The sequence below is a fragment of the Sprattus sprattus genome (genome assembly GCF_963457725.1).
Source record: "Sprattus sprattus genome assembly, chromosome: 4".
NCBI classification, from domain to species: Eukaryota; Metazoa; Chordata; class Actinopteri; order Clupeiformes; family Clupeidae; genus Sprattus; species Sprattus sprattus.
In genome coordinates this window covers 35,482,266-35,503,546 of record NC_137923.1, presented here as the reverse complement: position 1 = coordinate 35,503,546, position 21,281 = coordinate 35,482,266, and the positions used below count along the sequence as shown (strand labels likewise).

Genomic DNA, 21,281 nt, shown 5'->3' with positions numbered 1-21,281 from the left:
TCATATTCAGCTAGCTAGTATTAATGCAATTGACCCTTCCGCGACCACTCCCCAAAACGGTAACTGATCAATCATAGCATAGCAACGGTGACTAAGCTCGGGACCTCAGTCAAGCGAGCCATTTTGATGAATGGAAGTCAATGAGAGAGACGTCTGCTCTAGAAGAGAAAATGAAACGTTGTGCTTATGGAGTGTGTAATTCTGACTGTCGATATCCAAAAAGGCTGGAGGGAGGGGTAACATTTTATCCCTTCCCGAAACCCAAGACCCAGAGAGAGAAATGCCTGCTGTGGATCAAACAATGTAGACGACCCCCCCCATCAGCTGAATGTCAGCAACGTAAACAGCTACTTTGTTCCAAGAAGCTATGTCGCTGAAATCTGCCCACTGCATCGAAAACGTGAGAAAACCCTTGCTTAAAATACGATTCAGTTTTACCACCTTACATGTTTGCGTAGCGGCGACTGTGTAGATAATAGAACAAATAAACATAGCTGGAATGAACCTGTTAGCCTTAGCATTTGTCTGTCTACAAACACGGCATGTAATGTCGTGGTTGTAGCCTATATAAGCATATTGCAGACCCTTTTGCCTGCTTCGATCTGAGATCTTGCTGTTTTTCCAAAAAATGCTTATGATTTATTTGGGTAGAGCTGAAATTGACACGGTTGAAAACATGTTGCCACCCCATTCATACCAATGCTGAGAACCTGGGAAACGTGAATGCTTGACTGATATACCAAACGTTGCTAAGGGGGGCGGAGTTTGCGGAAGGGTCAATTGCATTGCATTGACACATGTCATATTCAGCTAGCTAGCATTCACGCAACTGCATTGCATTCACACATGTCATATTCAGCTGGCTAGCATTCACGCAAATGCATTGCATTCACATGTGTCATATTCAGCTAGCTAGCTTTATTGACCTACAAACGGTTTGACATCGATTGTTATAGGCTAATTTACAACTCTGATGGTTTCTGGATATCATAAAGAAAGAAATTATAAGGTCACTTACCCTTTGTTCAATCCAACTGAGGAAAAGCATCGACTGTTTTGGGCGAGGCATGCGACAAATCCATGAGTGACTGGCTGGTTACAAACTGCCACAACGTTATCAACACTGCAAACGTGCGCGTCAGTCAGCCTGCGTTATTACGATGACGTCACGCGGTTGAGAAAGTACAACTTGTCGATTAGTCTGAGATTTTGTACAATATTTTTACAAAATCGTCAAGATAGCAGATCTGGAAAACTTTGCATAATAATTTCTAGGGGTGGGGGAAAAAATTGATTATTCGATTTTTCTCGATTCTCTCTAAAACAATTCTGTCTCGATTTAGAAAAGTTCATAATCGATTTTGTAATTTAAAAAATATATATATATGTTATGTTGAAATGCAAGCTGCATCGATTATTGCATTGTTCATAGAAAGTCAAAATTGTGCAACATGGTTTGGTGACATGAATGCACCATGCTTTGATGACATACTGTTTGTAGATCGGGCATACTGGGCTTTAAGATCGTTTATTTTTTGTGCACGCACGGATTTGAGAGGGTAATTTATATCGAATTATTTGTGCTTCATTACCTAGTGGCGTTTTACATTGCTGCTTTTGACGAGCGCCACCGTCTCGGAGCATATCAGTCAAACAGGCTTAGAGCTGCACGCAGGCAGAATGAACATAAATAAGTCTGTCCACTCCTCTTTAAAAGCTCTGTTCTCACTATCTACCTTTCTCTTCTTAGAGCACGCCATCTTTCTCTTGAACTGCAATGAAGCTTTCTCTCTCAACTGAAGGCAATGTCAATTTTGCAGCGCTTGCGTGCACCAGTCCCACAGCTCGCAGCTTTGACAGCGAGCACGTGCTGCGTATAGGCTATCATCTGATTGGCTACTGGCATTATAAGGTTTAAACAAAAAACATAGCCTACCATAAAGTTATAGTTAATTTAATGTATTTAACGGGTTTATAAAAGTCACTCAAAAGCATCAGTTGTTAAAATCGCTTGGTCAAAATTGTATATAAAAAAAAAAATCGCATTATTAATTTTATTGTTGCAAAAACATAGCCTACCATAAAGTTATGTCTCGGTCCGGAGAGGACGTCAGTTGGGTCCAGACCCGGACCGCGGTCCGCCTATTGCCGACCCCCGGTTTAGAGTTAAAAGGTTTGAAGCCAAGTGTTTTGTATTTATTTGTATTATGTATGTATTTATAGTACACCTTAAACAGTTAATATATTGTTAAATTTGAAGAAAACTTATTTGCCTTGGCAATAAATAAGCCTTTAATGTCTTTAATTTAAAAAAAGAAAAAGTATCGGTTCTGGCGCCGTTTAGGCAGCGGTATAGTTTTTAAAGTATCGGTAAAGTACCGGTATCGGAAAAAACCCAAACGATACCCATCCCTACTTTTAAGTGCGCCTTATAGTCTGGAAAATACGGAATATACATTTTATTAATTGGTGACTTTAGGTGACATTATGTGTGTCGATGTCCTGTCATTATATCGTTTAATATCGTGCTCATAATTACATCAAATCGTTTTGAAAAGCTTTTCCTGTAGTGCTCACTGTGCTCAATCAGAGTTCTCTGTCTCTTGTTAGGTAACGTGTTGGGCCACCTGGACCACTCATTCTTCACTCGGAGCTTCCTCGGAAGTAAGGAGCATGGTGGTTTCCTCTACATAACTCCAACCTTCCAGTCTGTACAGGACTTACTTCTTCCCGATCCACCCTACCTGTTTGGAATATTGATCCAGAAGTGGGAGACCCCTTGGGCCAAGGTCTTTCCTATCCGTCTAATGCTACGGTTAGGTTCAGAGTACAGATGTGAGTAAAAAAATGTATGCATGCTTAAAGGAATAAAGTAATTTAGAACAGGCTGTTCACATTTTAAAAGGTTTAGCTTTATTTAACTTAATCATAATGAATTAAACTCATTAAGTCAACAAGTTACCAAGTCCACTAACTATTGAAATTGATTGTCTCTATAGATCTCTATAAAACAATAGAAAATATTTGAATAGATATTACATGTGTGGTTTTTGCAATGCTATAGCCAAGGAGTTCAGGTAAACACATTTTTTGTTTTTGTTTTGTTTTAGTTTATCCTTGTCCATTGGTCAGTGTGAGGTTCAGAAAACCACTTTTTGGAGAGACCGGTCATACCATCATAAATTTGCTTGCGGTAAGGATCACTTCTACTTGTGTTTTACTGTTTCTTTTCTGAAACTTAGTTTATCCCACTGTTAAAGCATTACATTGTTTTGTAAACATTGTATTTAGCGTAATAGATACATTACATGAAACCCTTCTAGCTTCACTGTAGTAATACAAAAAAAATTATAAACAATGTTTGTTTGCCTTACAGGACTTCCGTAACTATCAGTACACACTGCCCATGGTTGCAGGCTTGGTTGTTGATATGGAAGTTAGGAAGACGTCTATTAAGATTCCAAGCAATCGCTACAATGAGGTTGGTGTGCAATCTCAGAAACATGGCATTGCACTGGACTGGATGAACAAGGAGTTTAATTGTCAATGTTTCTGAGGAAAGCTGATTGTGTTGATTTTTTAAATTACAGTTAATTACATTTGCTTTAAGGAGACAGAGACAGTTATTAAGAACAGAGTCTCTGGGTATTTGGACATTTGGTATGAGGTTTGAAAGGAGATATTCCTTTTCACCATATGTGTGTTTTCTGTTTTTGTCATTTTGTCAGTTAATGAAAGCCTTGAATAAATCTAATGAGCATGTACTGGCCATGGGTGCTTGCTTCAATGAGAGGGCCGACTCTCACCTTGTGTGTGTTCAGAGCGATGATGGCAACTACCAGACTCAGGCTATCAGTGTTCATCACCAGATACGGAAAGGTAAGGACAAGCAGACAGTAACCTTTTTTTAGCTGAGCATCACCCAGTTATTCACCTAGAGTGAATGGCATTTTTCTTTTTTTCTACTTTTTTTCTTTCTTCCACAGGATTCTGATCATTTCTTAACATGAGATGTATTAGTATCTAGTACAGGGATGACTGTACAACAATATTTAGTTTTGTGGCTTCTTATGAACATGTGAAATTGATTAATAATTATTGTATTATTGCAGTGACCGGTGCAAGCTTCTTTGTCTTCAGTGGTTCTCTGAAGGCTTCATCTGGATACCTGGCCAAGACCAGCATAGTTGAAGGTGATTAGATGTAGGGATCTGTGACGCTCATTGGTTGTTACTTTGCTCATTGCCCCTCAATGAAAGTAGGACTTCATGGCTCTCCAGTTCAAGTTTTCCCACATATTCCAGCACATATTGTACACTTCTTTTTTAGAAATGTGGTTTTAAAAAATACAAACCTTTTTGAAACACTGTTTAAAGTATTTTTAAAGGCAACTATTTTTGGCATCATCTTAAAATTCAATTTTATAGAATATAGTCATGTGAAGGGAAGATAAATATGCCTGTCAAACGACAGCAGTTAGCATGCTAGCAAGCTTTTATCAGTGCCAACTTTGCTGCTTTACATGTAGCAGAATCACAAACATGCCACATATAACACAGAATCACATTACTAGATCTAAATATCTAAATATGATCTGTTATCTGGGATACAGTGCATTCTGAAAGTTTTAAGGCCGTTTCAAGTTATGTTTCTATCTTAAAATTGATTCAATTCATTTTTTCTCTCATCAAGCTACACACAATAGTGACAAAGTAACAACAAGTTTTTGGAGTGTTTTATTAATTGGTGGAAATGATAAGAAGGAGATATTACATAGACCCATCATTCAGGCCCTTGACTTTGTACTTGTACTGTTAAAACACCTCTAGGAGCAATGTTCCCTCTAATTTTTTTCAGCACTGAGTAAATATTTTGTATTCTGAGCGCACATTTCAGCACTGTGAGCAATTCGTAAAACACGCGACCTCACGAAAATGACCACGAGCCTGCGTTAGTAATAGGTTTCCAAAGAGATGACAGCAAATGCATCAATATGTCTACAAGGTTGATATTTATTCAATATCCTTTATAATGGCTGGACTTTGGAACATTTTAATGATGGTGTTTTACCAGTCAGTTTAGTTTAACTTTAAGGATCTTAAATAAATAAAAAATAAATAAGGTTTAGGGAGGTTATGACTGGTTCACTGGTTATGAATGATAATGATATACAGTACTGTGCAAAAGTTTTAGGCAGGTGTGAAAAAATGCTATGAACTAAGAATGCTTTGAAAAATGTAAACAATAAATGTTTATTTTGTATCCATTTACATGGTAAGACTGAGCACAGCAACAAGACACAACATAGTTATACTGCATCAGCAGGGTCTCTCCCAGACAAAGATTTCAAAGCAGACAGGGGTTTCAAAATGTGCAGTTCAAGCTCTTTTGAAGAAGACGTTGAGGATCGTAGACGCAGTGGTCAGCCAAGGAAACTTAATGCAGCTGATAAAAAAGTCTGGCCAGAAGTGGTCTTCATGGAGGAGTTGCAGCCAAAAAGCTCTACCCCGACAAGGAAACAAGGCCAAGTGACTGAACTAAGCACGAAAACATAGAAACTGGGGTGCAGAAACATGGCAGAAGGTGCTCTGGACTGATGAGTCAAAATTAGAAATATTTGGCTGTAGAAGAAGGCAGTTTGTTCGCCGAAGGGCTGGAGAGAGGTACAATAATGAGAGTCTGCAGGCAACAGTGAAGCATGGTAGAGGTTCCTTTCCAGTTTGGGGCTGCATTTCTGCAAGTGGAGTTGGAGATTTGGTCAGGACGAATGATGTCCTCAATGCTGAGAAATACAGGCAGATACTAATCCATCATGCAATACCATCAGGGAGAGGCGTATGATTGGCACCAAATGTATTCTGCAGCAGGAACATAACCCCAAAACATACAGCCAATGTCATTAACAACTATCTTCAGCTTAAAGAAGAACAGAAAGTCCTGCAAGTGATGGTATGACCTCCACAGAGCCCTGATCTCTACATCATCGAGTCTGTCTGGGTTTACATGAAGAGACAGAATAATTTTAGGAAGCCTACATCCACAGAAGATCTGTGGTTAGTTCTCCAAGATGTTTGGAACAATTTACCAGCCAAGTTCCTTCAAAAACTGTGCGCAAGTGTATCTGGAGGAATTGATGCTATTTTGAAGTAGAACTTCATTGAAAGAAAAATGCGAATGCAGTGCTTTACAATAAATATAGTAATTACGGTGTATTTTTTCCTAAAGGTAGCCTTTATAAAAAATGTAATAACTGGAGTGGTTTGCAACAAACTAAGCTACAAAACAGCTAGGCCTATCTGGCTGTTTGGCTCATCTTGTCTGCAGGCTTATGGAAGACACACCTTTCTGACTAAACATATGTCAAAATGTTGTTGCAGTTATCAAGATCACTTTGAATAGGGCCTAATAGGTTTAATTGAAAATATTGGAAATTTCTACCTCAAATCTTCTTGCCTCACGATTTTGTCTTAGTGGCATTCATTAAACTGAAACCGCGTTCACGGTCAGCGATAGATGCTTGGAATGTGCCACAAATGTCGAAGTTGTACCAGATCTGGAAAATGCTCACTTTTCAGCTAACACCTTTTTTCAATAACCATGAACTTGAATTCGTCAAATGCGTCCCGGGACCGCATATTATGCTTCCTCCAGAAGCGCTTCGAACCTTTTGGCCAGATTGGTCACGTCATTCAGCCCATGATCAGATTTACTAACTGCACGATCCAACGTGTCCGGCTCAAAGGCAGCCCACTCAGCTCAGGGAAGCAGGCATCCAAGTGCTCACAAACTTTAAGGACAAACAGAATAATGTCACTTTTGTTCACTACATGTTTTCCCATGAGCGAACTCTTTTCGCGTTTGCCTCCGAGCATATGTAAATATGTCTGAAAGTTGTATCCTACCTGAGTCAGTTTGGACTATTTCATCTAGCTGCTCATGTTTAAACGTTAGGCAGACCTTTTTCTGGGGCACCTGCTCTGCCTTTCTTTTCGCCATGGTAGCCTATAACTGCTGGAGCAGAGACCGCCGGAGCAGAGCTAAAGTAAATATTGTATGTAAACATTCTAACGCACATCCGGCTTGGTTGTCAGACATGTCAGTATTTTAAAAGTTTATTACCTATTCTACATCCCCTTTTGAAGCTCAGATTTTTAAACCCTAAAAAATAATCGTTTATGCGGTCTGAAAAATGTGCGCGTTCTGAAAAATCTATTGCGCAGCCTCTTCGACTGGCCTGCGTGGGCGCGCGCGCAGCTTAGAGGGAACATTGTCTAGGAGCAATAACAGCCTCAAGTCTTCTTGATAATGATCATACAAGCTTGGCACACCTTTCTTTTGGGAGTTTTTTACATTCTTTTTGGCAGAATCATTGAAGCTCATCCATGTTGGGGAGTGTACTTGCAAAGCCGTTTTCAGGTCTCTACAGAGATGCTCAGCTCCGGACTCTGGGTATGCCATTCCAGACTTTCACAGAGTTTTTCCGAGGCCACTCCTGCGTTCTCTTTGCGTTATACTTCGAGTTGTTGTCTTGTAGAAATGTAAAGCTTTGCCCCACCCACAGATCCTGGGATTCCATCTTTCTGGAAAAGGTTTCACTCAGGATTGCTCTTTCATTTTTCGCATCCATCCTTTCCTCTATCCTGACTTCTCTCTACCCCACAGCATGATGCTCCCACCATTGTGTTTCATGGTATCAATGATTTTATTCTCAGTACCTGGTTACCTCTACACATGCCGTTGGGAATTGTGGCCAAATAGTTTAATTTGCATTTCATCAGATAGGATGCCACCTTTGCAATAAAACGGTTTGTAAAATTTCATCCATGCTGGATATTTCACGGTCTTTATTTATTTTGAATTATATTTTCAAAAAGAGGAAACGTTAAGGAACAACAGCAACTAGGCCTTAGCGGAACACCACGTAAAATCATAGAGCAGGGTCAACGGCTGCTAAGGCGCATTGTGCGTAAAAGTCGCCAACGCTTTGCTAATTCCATAGCTGAGGGCTCCGAGCTTCCACTGGCATTGAAGGACAAAACCTGTCTGGCGGGAGCTTCATGGAATGGGTTTCCACTGGACTGTGGAGCAGTAGAAACGTCTTCTGTGGAGTGACGAATCACACTTCTCTGTTTGGCAGTCAGATGCCCTCTGAAACAAAACATAAGCTCCATTAGCTTCACAAGTGATCTCTGGAGCTCAGACTTCAGCCCCATTCCAGTTTGACTGCTCAATGGATTATCAAAGACTTCAACATTCTAAAAGTGGTACTTCATTCTCCGGCTCCCACAGTGCTGCAGCCCTCGCAACAGCATTCGACAGCATGTTTCAGACTTGGCATATTCCGAAGGACAGGGTGCATGTCATACTCTGAGATAATGCCCGAAACATGCTGAAGTCGATGCAAGACGCTGGATTACCCAGTCTGGGCTGTATGACCCACATGCTTCAGCTAGCTGTCCACGAAGGAGTGCTGTCACAGTGACACTATAGCTACAGGGAGACGCATCGTGGGCCACTTCAAACATTCTGCTCTAGTGGATACGTTTGTCCTCATACGTTTGTCCTTCAGGACTGTACCCAGCCTGTGGACTTGTTTACTGGTGAAACGGTGCATTGGGTTGTGTTGATAACGGAGACATTTATAGTGAGATTGACAGGTCAAGGTTTTTACATTGTACATTGTCTATTTGTCAGTAACTAAAAAAAAATCTAAGCAAAAACAAAAAAGTCAAACAAACCACTTTTATGTACAAATAACCTGGTCCACCAACAACAATTCAGTTCGGCAACGGATGATGTCACCCCATCTGTCAACGTTGATGGATCCAATGGAGGGTGATCGGTATCGGCAGATATTACTTTTAGACTATCAGTGATTAGTATCGGTCGCAAATAAATGGTATCGGATCATCCCTACTGTTGGTGGTTCCAAATCTCTTCCATTTGAGGATGATGGAGGCTTCCATGTTCTTGGGCACTTTCATTGCTACAGAAATGTTTGTCTTGCCACAATCCTGTCTCGAAGGTCTACACACAATTATATCGACCTCATGGCTTTATATTCACTCTGACATACACCATCAACTGTGTAACCTTATATCGGCAGGTGTGTGCCTCTCCTAGTGTGCACCAGAGCTGAATTTCAAGTATCATAACTTATGTAAAGGGTATCTCAGTCTTTTATTTTTTAGTACGTTAACAGAACATTCCAACAACTAGTTTTTGCTTTGTCATTGTGGAATATTGTGTGTGTAGTTTAATGAGGAAAAGGGAAGTGAATCTATTTGAGGATGAAACTTTAAATTGCCTGAAACTGTGCAAATGCACTGTACAATTTGAGTAGCAGAGTGAGTAGCTCTTTATTTTAAACAAGCAAGAGAAATGCCTTCAATTGCACATTTTTAAGTCAAACCTGATAAAAACACAAAGTGCTTATTAGATACTGAACGATACTGTCATCAGCACACATTTGCAGCGAAAAATGTATCAGATTGGGTCTGGTTTCGGCTTGGGCATGTGAATCAACCCATTATGGGTATGGGTCTAAATCAAATAAAAACAACAAATGAAGGTGCCTACTTGATATCACCTCCCTGAGGTGTCTCTGTTGTTGTTTAGTATTTGATCAGTATGGTGGTTGCGGTGCACTCTGATTTGATGCATAGTTAAGGTAGTTTTCTTATATGTATTTGTGTTGGACCTTAAGAGGCCTGGCTGCTGTGGGATGTTCCAAGCCCAAGGGACACAAGGAATTTAGCATCTTGTTCCATATATGACTTACAGTTTTTCACAATTTTTAACACACGTTTTTCCAAACAATAATGGCTTTCTCAAAACTGCACACAGAAAACTGAAAACCTCACACACAAAATGCAAAACCTGACACTCCCTTTGCAAGATCACTCTTTGCCATCAAATCTCTTAACTGTTCACAAAATGGAACTTGGTTTTCATTTGGTACACACAGCCATATTTTCAAAAGACACACACATACATTCATTGAGTACACACAACAAAGCATTTGCTGCACACTACCAAGCATTTACAGCACACTGCAGTACAAAATTGAAAACACAAACATCGAAATGGAACACACCATATGAATGACAATGACTCAAGAATGAGCCATTTCTCCTTTTGTAAAATGTCTCAGTGTAGGCCTACATTTTTCATCGTCAAACATAAAACAGCACACATATGCAGCAAAAAAAATGTATTTCGGTACACACAGAGAACAGGGCCTCGTTTCCCGATAACGACGTATCTTAACGGCCTACGTGGATTTTCGCGACATCGTAGACTAAGTAACACTTTCTATTTACGTGCGTTTCCCAACCATCAACTTAAAGTCAGGTGCACGAGCGCAACGTGCACGAGTTCTTAAGTAGCTCTTAGGAGCTGTTTACGTCAGGTTAACCTGTTTACGTTAATTGCTGTGAAATTAGCTAGCCTATAGGGTTAGCGTGCGTATGTATGCGTGCATCGAACGTGCACTGTGCACTGAATTCGGGGCGGGGATAGTAACGCCACCTCCAGCAGAGTATTTAAACTGTGTTCCCATTGTAAGGACATTTATTACGATCTGTCTGAGAGTGGGCTGTCAAAGCTAGCATCATCGAAGTCATACAGTACAGAGTAGGCTACATACATTCAATCAAATTAACCTACATTTGAGTCCAACTGCATGACCATTCTTACCCAACACTTACCCTTACAATAAAGAAGTGATCCTATTTCAACCATAACTTCATTTTAAATAATGTCTTTCTTTATGACATTTAGTTTATAGTTTAGACAGCAACGTTGACATCTACAGTATATTCAACTGCATCCACTACATAATCTCAAACTTTATTTGCTGGTAACTCTCCAAAAAGGCTACCATTAACACATTTCTTAATGAAAAGGAAACATGCATCACAATAATACTTCAGTGTAACCTGTACCTATGTGGAGTGCAAATATGTCTTGCCATTACACTACCCAACAGCTCTACGTCTGCTAACACTACAGAATGCATAATTCCTACGGGCACTGCACTAGTTTTGTATAGCCTAATCTTTATTTTCAAATACTCAATATTCTTTATTTCTATTTTGATGGGAATAGGCAGGTGAAACAATGACATTCTCATGATGTGCTATACACAGAAACATCGTTTGGATTTCTATAGGCTGAACGACGCCCCTGGATAAGGTGTCGAGGGGGTTGAAGCGTACGTCATGCGTGACCGTATGAGCTATGAAACTAGCGATTTAAAAAAAGTTTCAAAGTAGAACATGGTTGCAAATATATATGTATACAGCTGTGTAGAGCACGAAACAAGCAGCTAGCTAGAAAGCTACCATATAAGCCAATGGAGTGGTGGCATAAGCGCTAATTGTGCCTTAAAACTACTGTTTGAAAGCTTCAGTTAAGACCTACATACTCTGCATTGGTCGCGTAGCACATTTCAGATCAAACCGAGTCATTATAAACATATAAAAAGTTGTGTAGATAGCTTTATTAATGTAAAATATTCCTCGCTTCAAGTAGCCATGTTTTTTTTTTAAATTCCCCTTTCTTCCGAACGACGGTCGAACGACGCCCCTGGTGGATTAAATCGCTAAGTGTGAAGTTACTACTGGTCCTGACCACACGTAGAATTCTTCTCAACGAAAGATACACTTAAGCTAAGTGCCGCGTCGGGAAACCCGTCTGCAACGTAGGATTCCTCTTACGAACGATTTCAAGTGCTTTTTAGGCTAAGCACGTGGTCTACCACAGCAGCCCAAATCTCATTAGAGATGACCATTCTCCTTCTTCTTTCTCCTCCTCCTCCTTCTTCTCCTTGTCCTTCTCATTCTCTTCCTCCTCCTTGTCCTCCTCCTCCTTCTCTTTCTACTCTTCCTCCTTCTTCTCCTTGTCCTTCTCATTCTCTCCTCCTCCTTGTCCTCCTCCTTCTCCTCTTCCTCTTCCTCTTCCTTCTCTCTGTCCTCCTACTCCTCGACCTCCTACTCCTCCTCCTTCTTGTCCTCCTCTTCCTCCTCCTCTCACTCTTACCCCTCTCCTTCTCTGGTTGTCGATTTTTTTTCAAAGCTCTCCATAGTTAACCAAACAAAACAGAGGCTCAAGACACATTTATGGTGCAGTCCTCACTGCAAATTGGTCAAAAGACCTGAATGTTTAGAGATTTGACTATTTGTGTCTTGTAGGTCGATGCTTTGAGATTTTACATGAGAAGTGTGTGCAAAAACTGAACATTGTGTAGTGTTTTGACGTGATGTGTAATTGACATCAGAGTGTAAACAAGGAAAATCAGAGTCTAATGCAGATAAGGGAGTGTCAAGTATTGCCAAATTGGGTCAAGCAATTGGTACATGATTTTTCGCTTTTTGGGTGTTTACAACTGTGAAAAAGTGTAAATGTGTTGAAATGAACTGGATGATGTCTCTCAGATGGTGTGATGGTGCAGATCACAGCAGAAACTATGGAGGAGCTGCGCCGGGCCCTGAAGGAAATGAAGGACTATAGCATACCCTGTGGCAAAACGGAACTGGAGCAGGAGAACGTTCATATTCAGTGGACAGAAGATGATCACAACTTTAATCAGGGGTGAGTAAAAGCTTGGGCACACATGACTGTATACCAAGGAATGCAAACAATTTATAGGATAGGTGATAAGTGATGTAGTCTATGAACCCCTAGGCCTAGAGCAAGCACTAAGTGGCCAGGAGAAACTGAACGCACCTCACGGTGGGGCGGTGGGGGGGGTCTGAAACAAACAGATTCATTTATACACAATTAAGCAATATAGTGCGAGTGGGGTAGGGTAGGTAAGGGATATATTCCCACGGGTGTTGTTCGTCCGTAGCCACCGAGGCCGGAGGCGAGGAGGGGATACGAGTCAATGGAATAGCATTATTAGCAGCAGTATAAAGGGTTTTGGCCCTCAAAGGAGATACAAATTGGGTACTCTTTGACTAGTTGGCAGTGACAAATAATGAATTGTATTTGCATGATGCTCATCATAGCGTCACCAGTCCAATAGATGGAAAGTCCATGGAATCCATCAACAGCATCAAGATACTCCATGGTCCTGAGTACAAGGCCAACGGGAAAGTCATTCGCTGGACAGAGGTAAGTTCATCATCTATTTCCATAGTCTGTAATTTCTGATTCTTAATATTCTTTTTAACCTTTCTTAATAAAACATAATATTAATTTTCAGTGTTTTCTTGTGTATATGTGTGTGTATTTGTGTGTATTTGTGTCTCTGTATGGTGCAGGTGTTCTTCTTGCGGAATGAGGACCAACCCTATGTCCTTAATGACCCGGCGGAGCATAGTCGTCTTTCAGAGAGTGTGGCACGGGCCTTCTGTGCGGCCCTATGCCCACATTTGAAAATGCTGAAGGAAGATGGCATGGCCAAATTGGGCCTGCGTGTAACCCTGGACTCGGATCAGGTCAGTAGCTGTTCAATCTGAGAAAATTCTGCAATAATATAGGTCTTGTTTAAGATCACCCTTAAGTCATAGTTAACTAGTCTTATTTCATTTTATTGTATTATTATAGTAAGTTTCTACTATGTTGGCTACTAGATTATTTTGAATGAAGAGTGCTTTACAAATAAAATGAATTATTATTATAAGTGATTTGCATGTGTTTAATTTGAATCAGATGTTCATATAAATCAATATTCTCTGCTTGCTTGCATTTAATCCTGTAATTCCCAGATGAGATTACATTTCCCTTTTATTTATGTAGACACATACTCATCGCAAAGTCACTTTACAGAGCCCAGAGCCTGTATTCGCTAAAACATGCAAAAAGGCAACTTAACTTTTAGCATAACCCAGCCCAAGGAGGGGGCCCAACTTGCCTGAGGCTACCATGGAAGGATGGAGAGAGACATGGAGAAGATAGAATAAACAAGCAAGCAGATAATCCATACATACAGTCCTCTCCACAGTTAGTGCCACTTGTTGTTTTTTGCCTATACATGCCTAAACAAGTTATTAGGAATTCCTAAGTACCTCTTGACTTCATACCAAACCTTTATCATATTCATTACTATTGGGTTAAAGGTGTTTTTCCTAAGGTTTTTGAGTTCAGATGAATAAAGGTATAGATCAGAAGAGACTCTAGATGATTCCATGTCAACCCAAGATGGGCTACTTTGAGAAGAAAAATAGAACATAATGGTTCTAAGTTGAGTAGCCAATAATACCACTGTAAATTAGGACTTTGAAGTCTATCGTATGGCAAAAATATAGAAGTGATAGGCTGTTACGGTCCTCTTTAACCTCCGGGTGGAGTAGTTATTTTCTTTAGTTTGTGCCTGCTCTTTTCTGTTTCGTTAATAGGTATATTCGGGGATGGAGCCGTTCCCTTTATAAACCCTGTCCTGCCGTGGATGAGGGCATTACCTTGCCCTTACCGAGTGGCCTCATGTCCCGTTCCAAACGTGGAGACAGCATTCTACTTTTGTTACATGTTCAAGGAGTCTTTTGTTGAAGTAACACTATGCAACAATTTGACACATTTTCGAGATATCATTTTAAAGGCAGATAGTTTTGGTACCATCTTCAAATTCATTTTGACAACAAATGGTCTTGTGAAGGACAGATAAACAGCTGTTTCTTCCCCACTAGCTTCTCAATTATGGTCAAATATTTGTAGTTAAAGATGCACTTTTTTGATAGTTTAGATTTATTTTCAGTATTTCAAAGTGAAGGAGCTGTGCGAGCAGAAGAACAGTAACGTCTAGTAGTGTCTAGCAGCGATTATCATAGACATAGCATATGTGTATATGTCTATGGCGATCATAGCTTAACTATCTAGATTCTAAGTAACATGGAGACAAAACGTATTGGAACTCCACGTAGATCATAAACCCTTGAAAACAAAAACGAAATCGGTTGAGAAATGTAAACGCTAATGTACTTTTTATCCAGAAAAAACCCAGCTCCATCGTTTACTAGCATTTGTTTACAGGACAATGTTCACCTAACCAATATGCCGGCGACATAAGCACCAATGGGCTGAAGCGGTCAATGGAGTATGTGTAATGTGTAATCGCCTACTTCTTAATTTTCTTATTTTTATATGTGGCCTTATAAGAAAATGTTTTCCTCGTCATTATTGTGTTAACATATGAGCAAACATTGAAAAGTAAGTGTGTTTACCACTTGATGTATCTTCTGTAAGTACATTAAAGAACCACTTAAAGCCACATAAGCACTGGACTAAATGCCACTACATGCACTTTGTTTTAGTCTTACTATTTAAAGCTTCAATGGAAACGTTTAGTACAAAGTAGGCCTATACTGGCCACTATTGCTTAGGCCAATAGCTTATTAAAGGCAGTATTGTTTCTGCAACTTAGTGTTCATAATGCCTGTGGACAAATCTAGCCACCACTGAAATGTCCTCAAACTCAAATCTGGTCCCCCTATGTATAATATACCGTGATATATACCGTAATCGTGATATAAAATTACAAATACCGTGATAGAAGAATTTGGCCATATCGCCCACCCCTAGTCCCAAGTGCAAGTCATATCACCTGCCATAATGTTTAGCCCTGACCGAAAGGAAATTATGAGAAATAAGTAATTGTAAAAATTAGGATTGTCATAATTAGGGCCCTATACATTTATGAGATGTTTTTTTCTGAAAATAAGAAATCTCCCCGCTGGATCCTTTGTTATTTTCTCAATGGATTTATGAATAAGAATCATTACACCCCTTGCGTTTAGGGGAATAGCAGCCAGAGAACCCCTGACCCTGCCATCTCCTCTATATCTTAACAAGGGCGTATGTTTGCATAGGGTTGGTAGGGACTAGTCACGATCAAAGTTTGGGAAAGACCAAAAAGTCCCCACCAATATTTTGTTAATTTGAGGGGAAAAATGTGCACAATATATTAGCAAACTCATTCTTATTATTATCAATACTATGTTCGTCGCCCAAAAGATTGAAAAAAACATTTCCAAGTTTTCTAATTCCCTCGAGCCTGCGAGACAAAATGCTGTCATTTAATTGGCTGAAGTGGCAGAGTCAGAAACACGTCGTGAAAGCTGACTTGCAGAAAAGAGCTGCTACTGGCAGTAGTCTGTCACGGTAAGCTACTAAATACGCCAGGAAATAATAAAGCCTCATATCAGTATTTCGTTTGGTCTCAGCATTAATATTCTGACCTTTTTGTGCTTTGTAGATAGGAAAAAGCCACCTAAAAAGAAGAGAGATGCCAGAAGTTTTTTTTCTACCCAGAGAGACAGGCGCTACCAAGAAGCCCATGTCATCGTTAGCTAGCTAGTAGGAACACTACCCACACAGTGCGACCCTGCTAGCCTTACTTCGCCACCCATTCTACAATGGAAACATGTTTTAAAAGTTGTTAGTGTGTAGAGCATGTACCTTTTGCTTGTATTAAATCTATCCCTATCGTCTGCAATCTTTCGACCAGTGTGTTAGCAGTAGCTGGTCTTGTTGAAGGCAAAAGTAATCAGCAGTCAACTTAGCATGGTTAGTGATTGTATTGAATTGATGAATTGCTATGCAGGATAAAATTCAGCCTGAAGCTACAGATGAAAAGCAGGGTGATGATTAATCAGCATAAGGGGTTCAGATAAGACGTTGAATTGTCCATTTTTGGTAAAGATTGCATTCAAAGACTGTTTTTTAAGGGATGTTTAGACAATGTGACCCATGAATGTTATCATTCACACTGGCTATTTTGAGAATAAATGTTATACATTGTAGTAGTAAAAATGTGCAATAAATTGGGATGCCCAAATGTATGCAGCATATAATTAATCAATACAATATTACATTGCACTGCAATCCAGTAGGGGAGAGTGGGGTGAGTTGTGCCAGTTTTTTTTTTTTTAAGTGACTTGACAGTAATGCTTCCAACTTAAATATGTACATTTATTATATGGCAACGACAGTACAAGCATTCTGATTGGCTAATGGGTAGTCATGCTAGCCGCGCATTGACGTTCTAGCCGGTCTGCGGTCTGATAAGTATTATTATTGCACACCCCATCAATCTTAAAAATGAGTGATACCATGTACCAAGTACTAAACATTACATCCTTAAAAAATAGCGATATATCAACAGCCCTGAGCATGTATTGATAGAATCAGGACTCCTATTATGAAATTATCTGAGAACAGGAAACCAGTTGAATGTCGTGGTAACATGACAGTGGATGTCAGTTGAAGAATAAAGACTCAAGAATTCACGAACATTTTGATATCGGGTAATACTTTATAGGACTTCAGAAGCAGCGAAAATGTGTTATTGAAAGTGATGATGAAGACTTGACTACTATAGTTGGAAAACCTTGCGTTTAACTGTAAATTAAAGCCATTTAAGCTGAGCCCTGTTGTCCGTTTTCTATTGATCATTGTAACTTGAAGTTAGCAAGTCATTGTTTGCTAGGCAACACCTGAAACACTGTGTCGTGAGAAGACTTGAGAGCTGAACAAAACGACATGTTTTCTATTTACAATTATCATTTATTTTCAAATTCAATGCAAAATTACTAATTTAAGGTTTATTTAAAGTTATTTTACAACATCAAAGGCCGATTTTCTACAAGCCTATTATAGTGTAGCTTACCAAAGCACTGAAACATGTGTGAAATGTTTTCAAACTTGTCTTTAACTGTTTAGACACAACAATCAAAAAACTGTGATCATAGACATTTTACTTTGAAAGGCAAAAAACAGTTTTTTGAACTTAAACGTATTTATCTCTCATGCAAGGAGGCTCTCTTCTTTGCAGGATGAGTTAAATGGCTGACTCTTCAAAAATGTGTGGTCACTTTTTTTTTCTATGGTTCCCTAGAAATAAGGGTGGCACAACTTCCCTGCTGGCACAAATGACCCCACTCTCCCTTACAGATGATGTAGGCTTAGTACAGCTCCATAAAACCTGAACCAATTACCTACATATTACAAATTAATTTCAGAACAAACAAATGCACTTTATGTACTTCTCAGTTATGTAATTTGTTCATTAAGGCAATATTTTGACATGCATTCAGGAAACTTAGAAATCCAGTGCAGATGTAGTGCAGGTTGAGGAAGCAGCAGCTAAACCATAAGGGCTTCAGATGAGGTGGAGAACGTTTTGTTTTTTATTTAAACTAAGGTTTTGTTATTCTTATTCTGTTTAAATCAGTTCCAAGTTCCACAAGTTAGTACACAAATGTTAATACATTTAAATAAAGTTTTCCTGTTTTTTTTTTTTTTATATGGGGGGGGGGGGGGTCCCTACCAATGCTGAGACCAAACCTACGCCCTTGTATCTTAACTGTATTTTCGGTCATCATATGTGTTTCCTGTAAGAAAGCTACTTGCCTGCGAATGTTTTTTTCTATCCAGTATCTGCTTGATCGTTTTAAGATTGCCCATTCCCCTACAAGACATTTTACCTTTCCAGTTTCAGACATCCCAGCTTGTGGGTAATAACCATCTGCAAAACACCATTCCTATCTGTCTTTGCCATTGAGAAGCATAACCAAAAAAACATAAATCACAAAAGAAAACATAACACATACATTCAACATAAATTTAAATCCAATTTAGTCCCTTGTTATACAGCTGTCCCTAGTGGATCTCAGTGTTCACTTCTTATATGGGATACAACTATGTGAGGAACTAACAACTGGTTGGCCTACCCTCTTTCTTCTCACCAATTATCTTATTTCAACCCATAACATTGCTAGTCTACTTCTACTCATGTTATGAACTCGGCTGAACATGCAGTTTAGTTTGTATCTGGACAGATAGGCTATTTAAGCCTGTAATGAAATCAAGCCATTTCAAAAAGGGAAAAGTAACACTTGGTCGATACACCCTTATTTTGACCTAAATTCTCAGAGCTTAGAGAAATGCACAGAATGAACAAAATGAAAATAGTATCTTGGTATCAATAAGTACCAGACTCAGGGACGTACATAGGAGTGGGTTAAGGTTGCTCGGGCAACTGCCCTTTTGCCCTACTCAACTGAAGTTGCTCCTCCGAAAGAAATATATATATTTGCGATCAGGGGACAGGGGCGTGACAGCAACGGTTAGTGAGAGTTAAAAATTATATTGGCAGAATTTGCAATCAGATGACGGGGTCGTGGCAGCGGTGGTTAGTGAGAGTTTAAAATTATATTGACAAAATTTGCGATCAGATGACGGGGGCAGCGGCTGTGACAAAAATCCTGTGCACGTCCCTGACCAGACTCATACAGAGAAAAAATGCGTGCCTTTAAGTCCTCCAAGTGTGACGGCATTAACGACAACAGCATCGTCAAATGAAGCGCGGGAGAATACAGCCCGTTGCCAACAGACTTTAAAACTTTAAGCCTAAAGGACATCTTTCTTCAACACATTGCAAGAGGTTAAAGCCTTGTATAACAAAAGGAAGCCAACGATCTTTACATCCAAACCAATAAAGGCCCATCCGATCAATATACCTAATACAGCCCCAAGGAAGAAACTGGTGACTTTTCCTTTATTCTTTTGACAGGAGATGAAGGTGCGTTCCGGGCCGATGCCAACTGATAACCCTGTAATAAATAATAGATTTTCTATTTCAAGGAGGGCTTTCTCGAAAAACAGGTTTATTCCAACAAAAAGGGAAAACACGGTGAATCCTGCTACACCCATTCCGATTTTCGTAGACTTCACTGATTTTTCGCTACTTTTCGCGCTGAAAACCTCAGTGAAACCCTCCAGAAACTCTGAGACACAGTCATCTTTTTTAGTGGCATCCATTTCCTCAGTTAATCCTGCCAGTGGTGGTGGCCCGCTTGGCCATACCCGGTGCCCAGCCACCATGTTACCCAGAATTACGTGCACTCCTGGCACAGGCAACTGACGAACACCCACAATTACTTCACCCTGCACAAGATCAGAACTCAGCACGATCTTGTGCAGGGGAACATACATGATGTGCATTCCCATGCCCTGAATTTGAACACGTTCTCCGGTGCTAGACTGAACAGAAAACGGTAAAATGCCTTCAGCTACGAATGTCTCTGTAGCCCCAGTGTCTCGCAAAATCTTAACAGGCGTCTTTTCCGCGCTCCCTACAAGCGAAATAAAGCCCTCCGTAATGAATGGGGCGTACCCCTCCCCGACATGCCCATCAGTGGACTCAGCTACACACTGCCCTTGTCCAGAGGGACCAGGCATCTCACAGCCTGAACCACCTGCAGGGACAGTGATATTCACCTGCACACTCTTTTCAGTGGGGAAAGACTGACGCACCCGGGCTGCACATCCAACCCCTTTTACCGAGTCCCCAATGAACGCATCTTGCGCTCTCCCTGGGAGAACAGTTTGTATGACCAGGGTGCGCTCAGAGTCATTCCACCCCCGCTCATCGGCAATTCCTTCAAACAGGGAAAAGAAAATGTCCGGGTCACGATCATTGAACCTAGGCAGAAACTTGATCATACTCGATAGGCTTTCTGCGCCACCCCCTCCCGATGACGCAGAGGCCTCTCCATTTCCCCGCAATTTTCCTTCAGCTATTAACCTAATCTTTTCAATTTCGAATACCCGCTCCTTTTCCCTCTCAGCCGCGTCTAGCTTTTTTTCAGCTTCAAACCGTTTGAGCTGAATATCCGCATCAACGCGCTTCTGTTCGAGTTGCATTTCATTTTGCATTTTTAAAAGCTGCATTTGCTCCGCAAAACTTAATGCCTCCCTCTGCGAAGAAACCCCTGACTCTGAGCGTGTTGGGGTAGACGTTGCTGATGGATTTAAAGGCTGAGATCCTACCGCTATTATGGACATCTAAACCAACTTCTGTCTTACTTCGTCCTTTAACTCATCTTTCCTAAGGTGCTTTGACAACATTTCATCGAAGTGGTAATGTTCTGCCACTACCCGCAACTGATTTTTCGTGAGTCTCTCCAAATAAATCTCTGTTGGAGATTTGAAAAACTCCTCCATTGACTCCATTTACCGGTGACTCGGACACGGCAGTGCACAACCAGTAATTCAGCACAGGTGTAGAACCACCCACTCCTAACCCCAAGAAAGATTAGAGCTCCCTGATCTATCTCCCAAACACAATCCTTGCTATTTCCAAACACTAGTCTTCAGTGTGTCCACCTGCAATTTAGCAGCTAAACAGCTCCAGCGCGTTCGACACGACCATGAAAAATAAAAAAATACTATTTATAAGTAAGGCAACCCCACCCAACAGCGGTAAGCGCACTTCACCTGCCCAGGGATTCACGTTGCTCAGTAGGTTCTAACCTACGATTACCACCCAATACCAC

At 40.4% G+C, this 21,281-nt stretch overlaps 1 protein-coding gene across 1 annotated transcript in view; it reads left to right on the top strand.

Annotated features, from left to right (window-relative positions):
• LOC308364800 (zinc finger FYVE domain-containing protein 9-like) overlaps positions 1 to 21,281 on the top strand; it is a 102,075-nt gene that overhangs the window by 68,591 nt on the left and 12,203 nt on the right. Inside the window, exons 9-16 of the mRNA XM_080838043.1 lie at positions 2,611 to 2,835; positions 3,111 to 3,193; positions 3,377 to 3,481; positions 3,729 to 3,879; positions 4,113 to 4,193; positions 12,438 to 12,594; positions 13,014 to 13,119; positions 13,269 to 13,445. Of these exons, the coding sequence (XP_080694169.1) occupies positions 2,611 to 2,835; positions 3,111 to 3,193; positions 3,377 to 3,481; positions 3,729 to 3,879; positions 4,113 to 4,193; positions 12,438 to 12,594; positions 13,014 to 13,119; positions 13,269 to 13,445 (1,085 nt within the window). The remainder of the gene's footprint in view (positions 1 to 2,610; positions 2,836 to 3,110; positions 3,194 to 3,376; positions 3,482 to 3,728; positions 3,880 to 4,112; positions 4,194 to 12,437; positions 12,595 to 13,013; positions 13,120 to 13,268; positions 13,446 to 21,281) is intronic.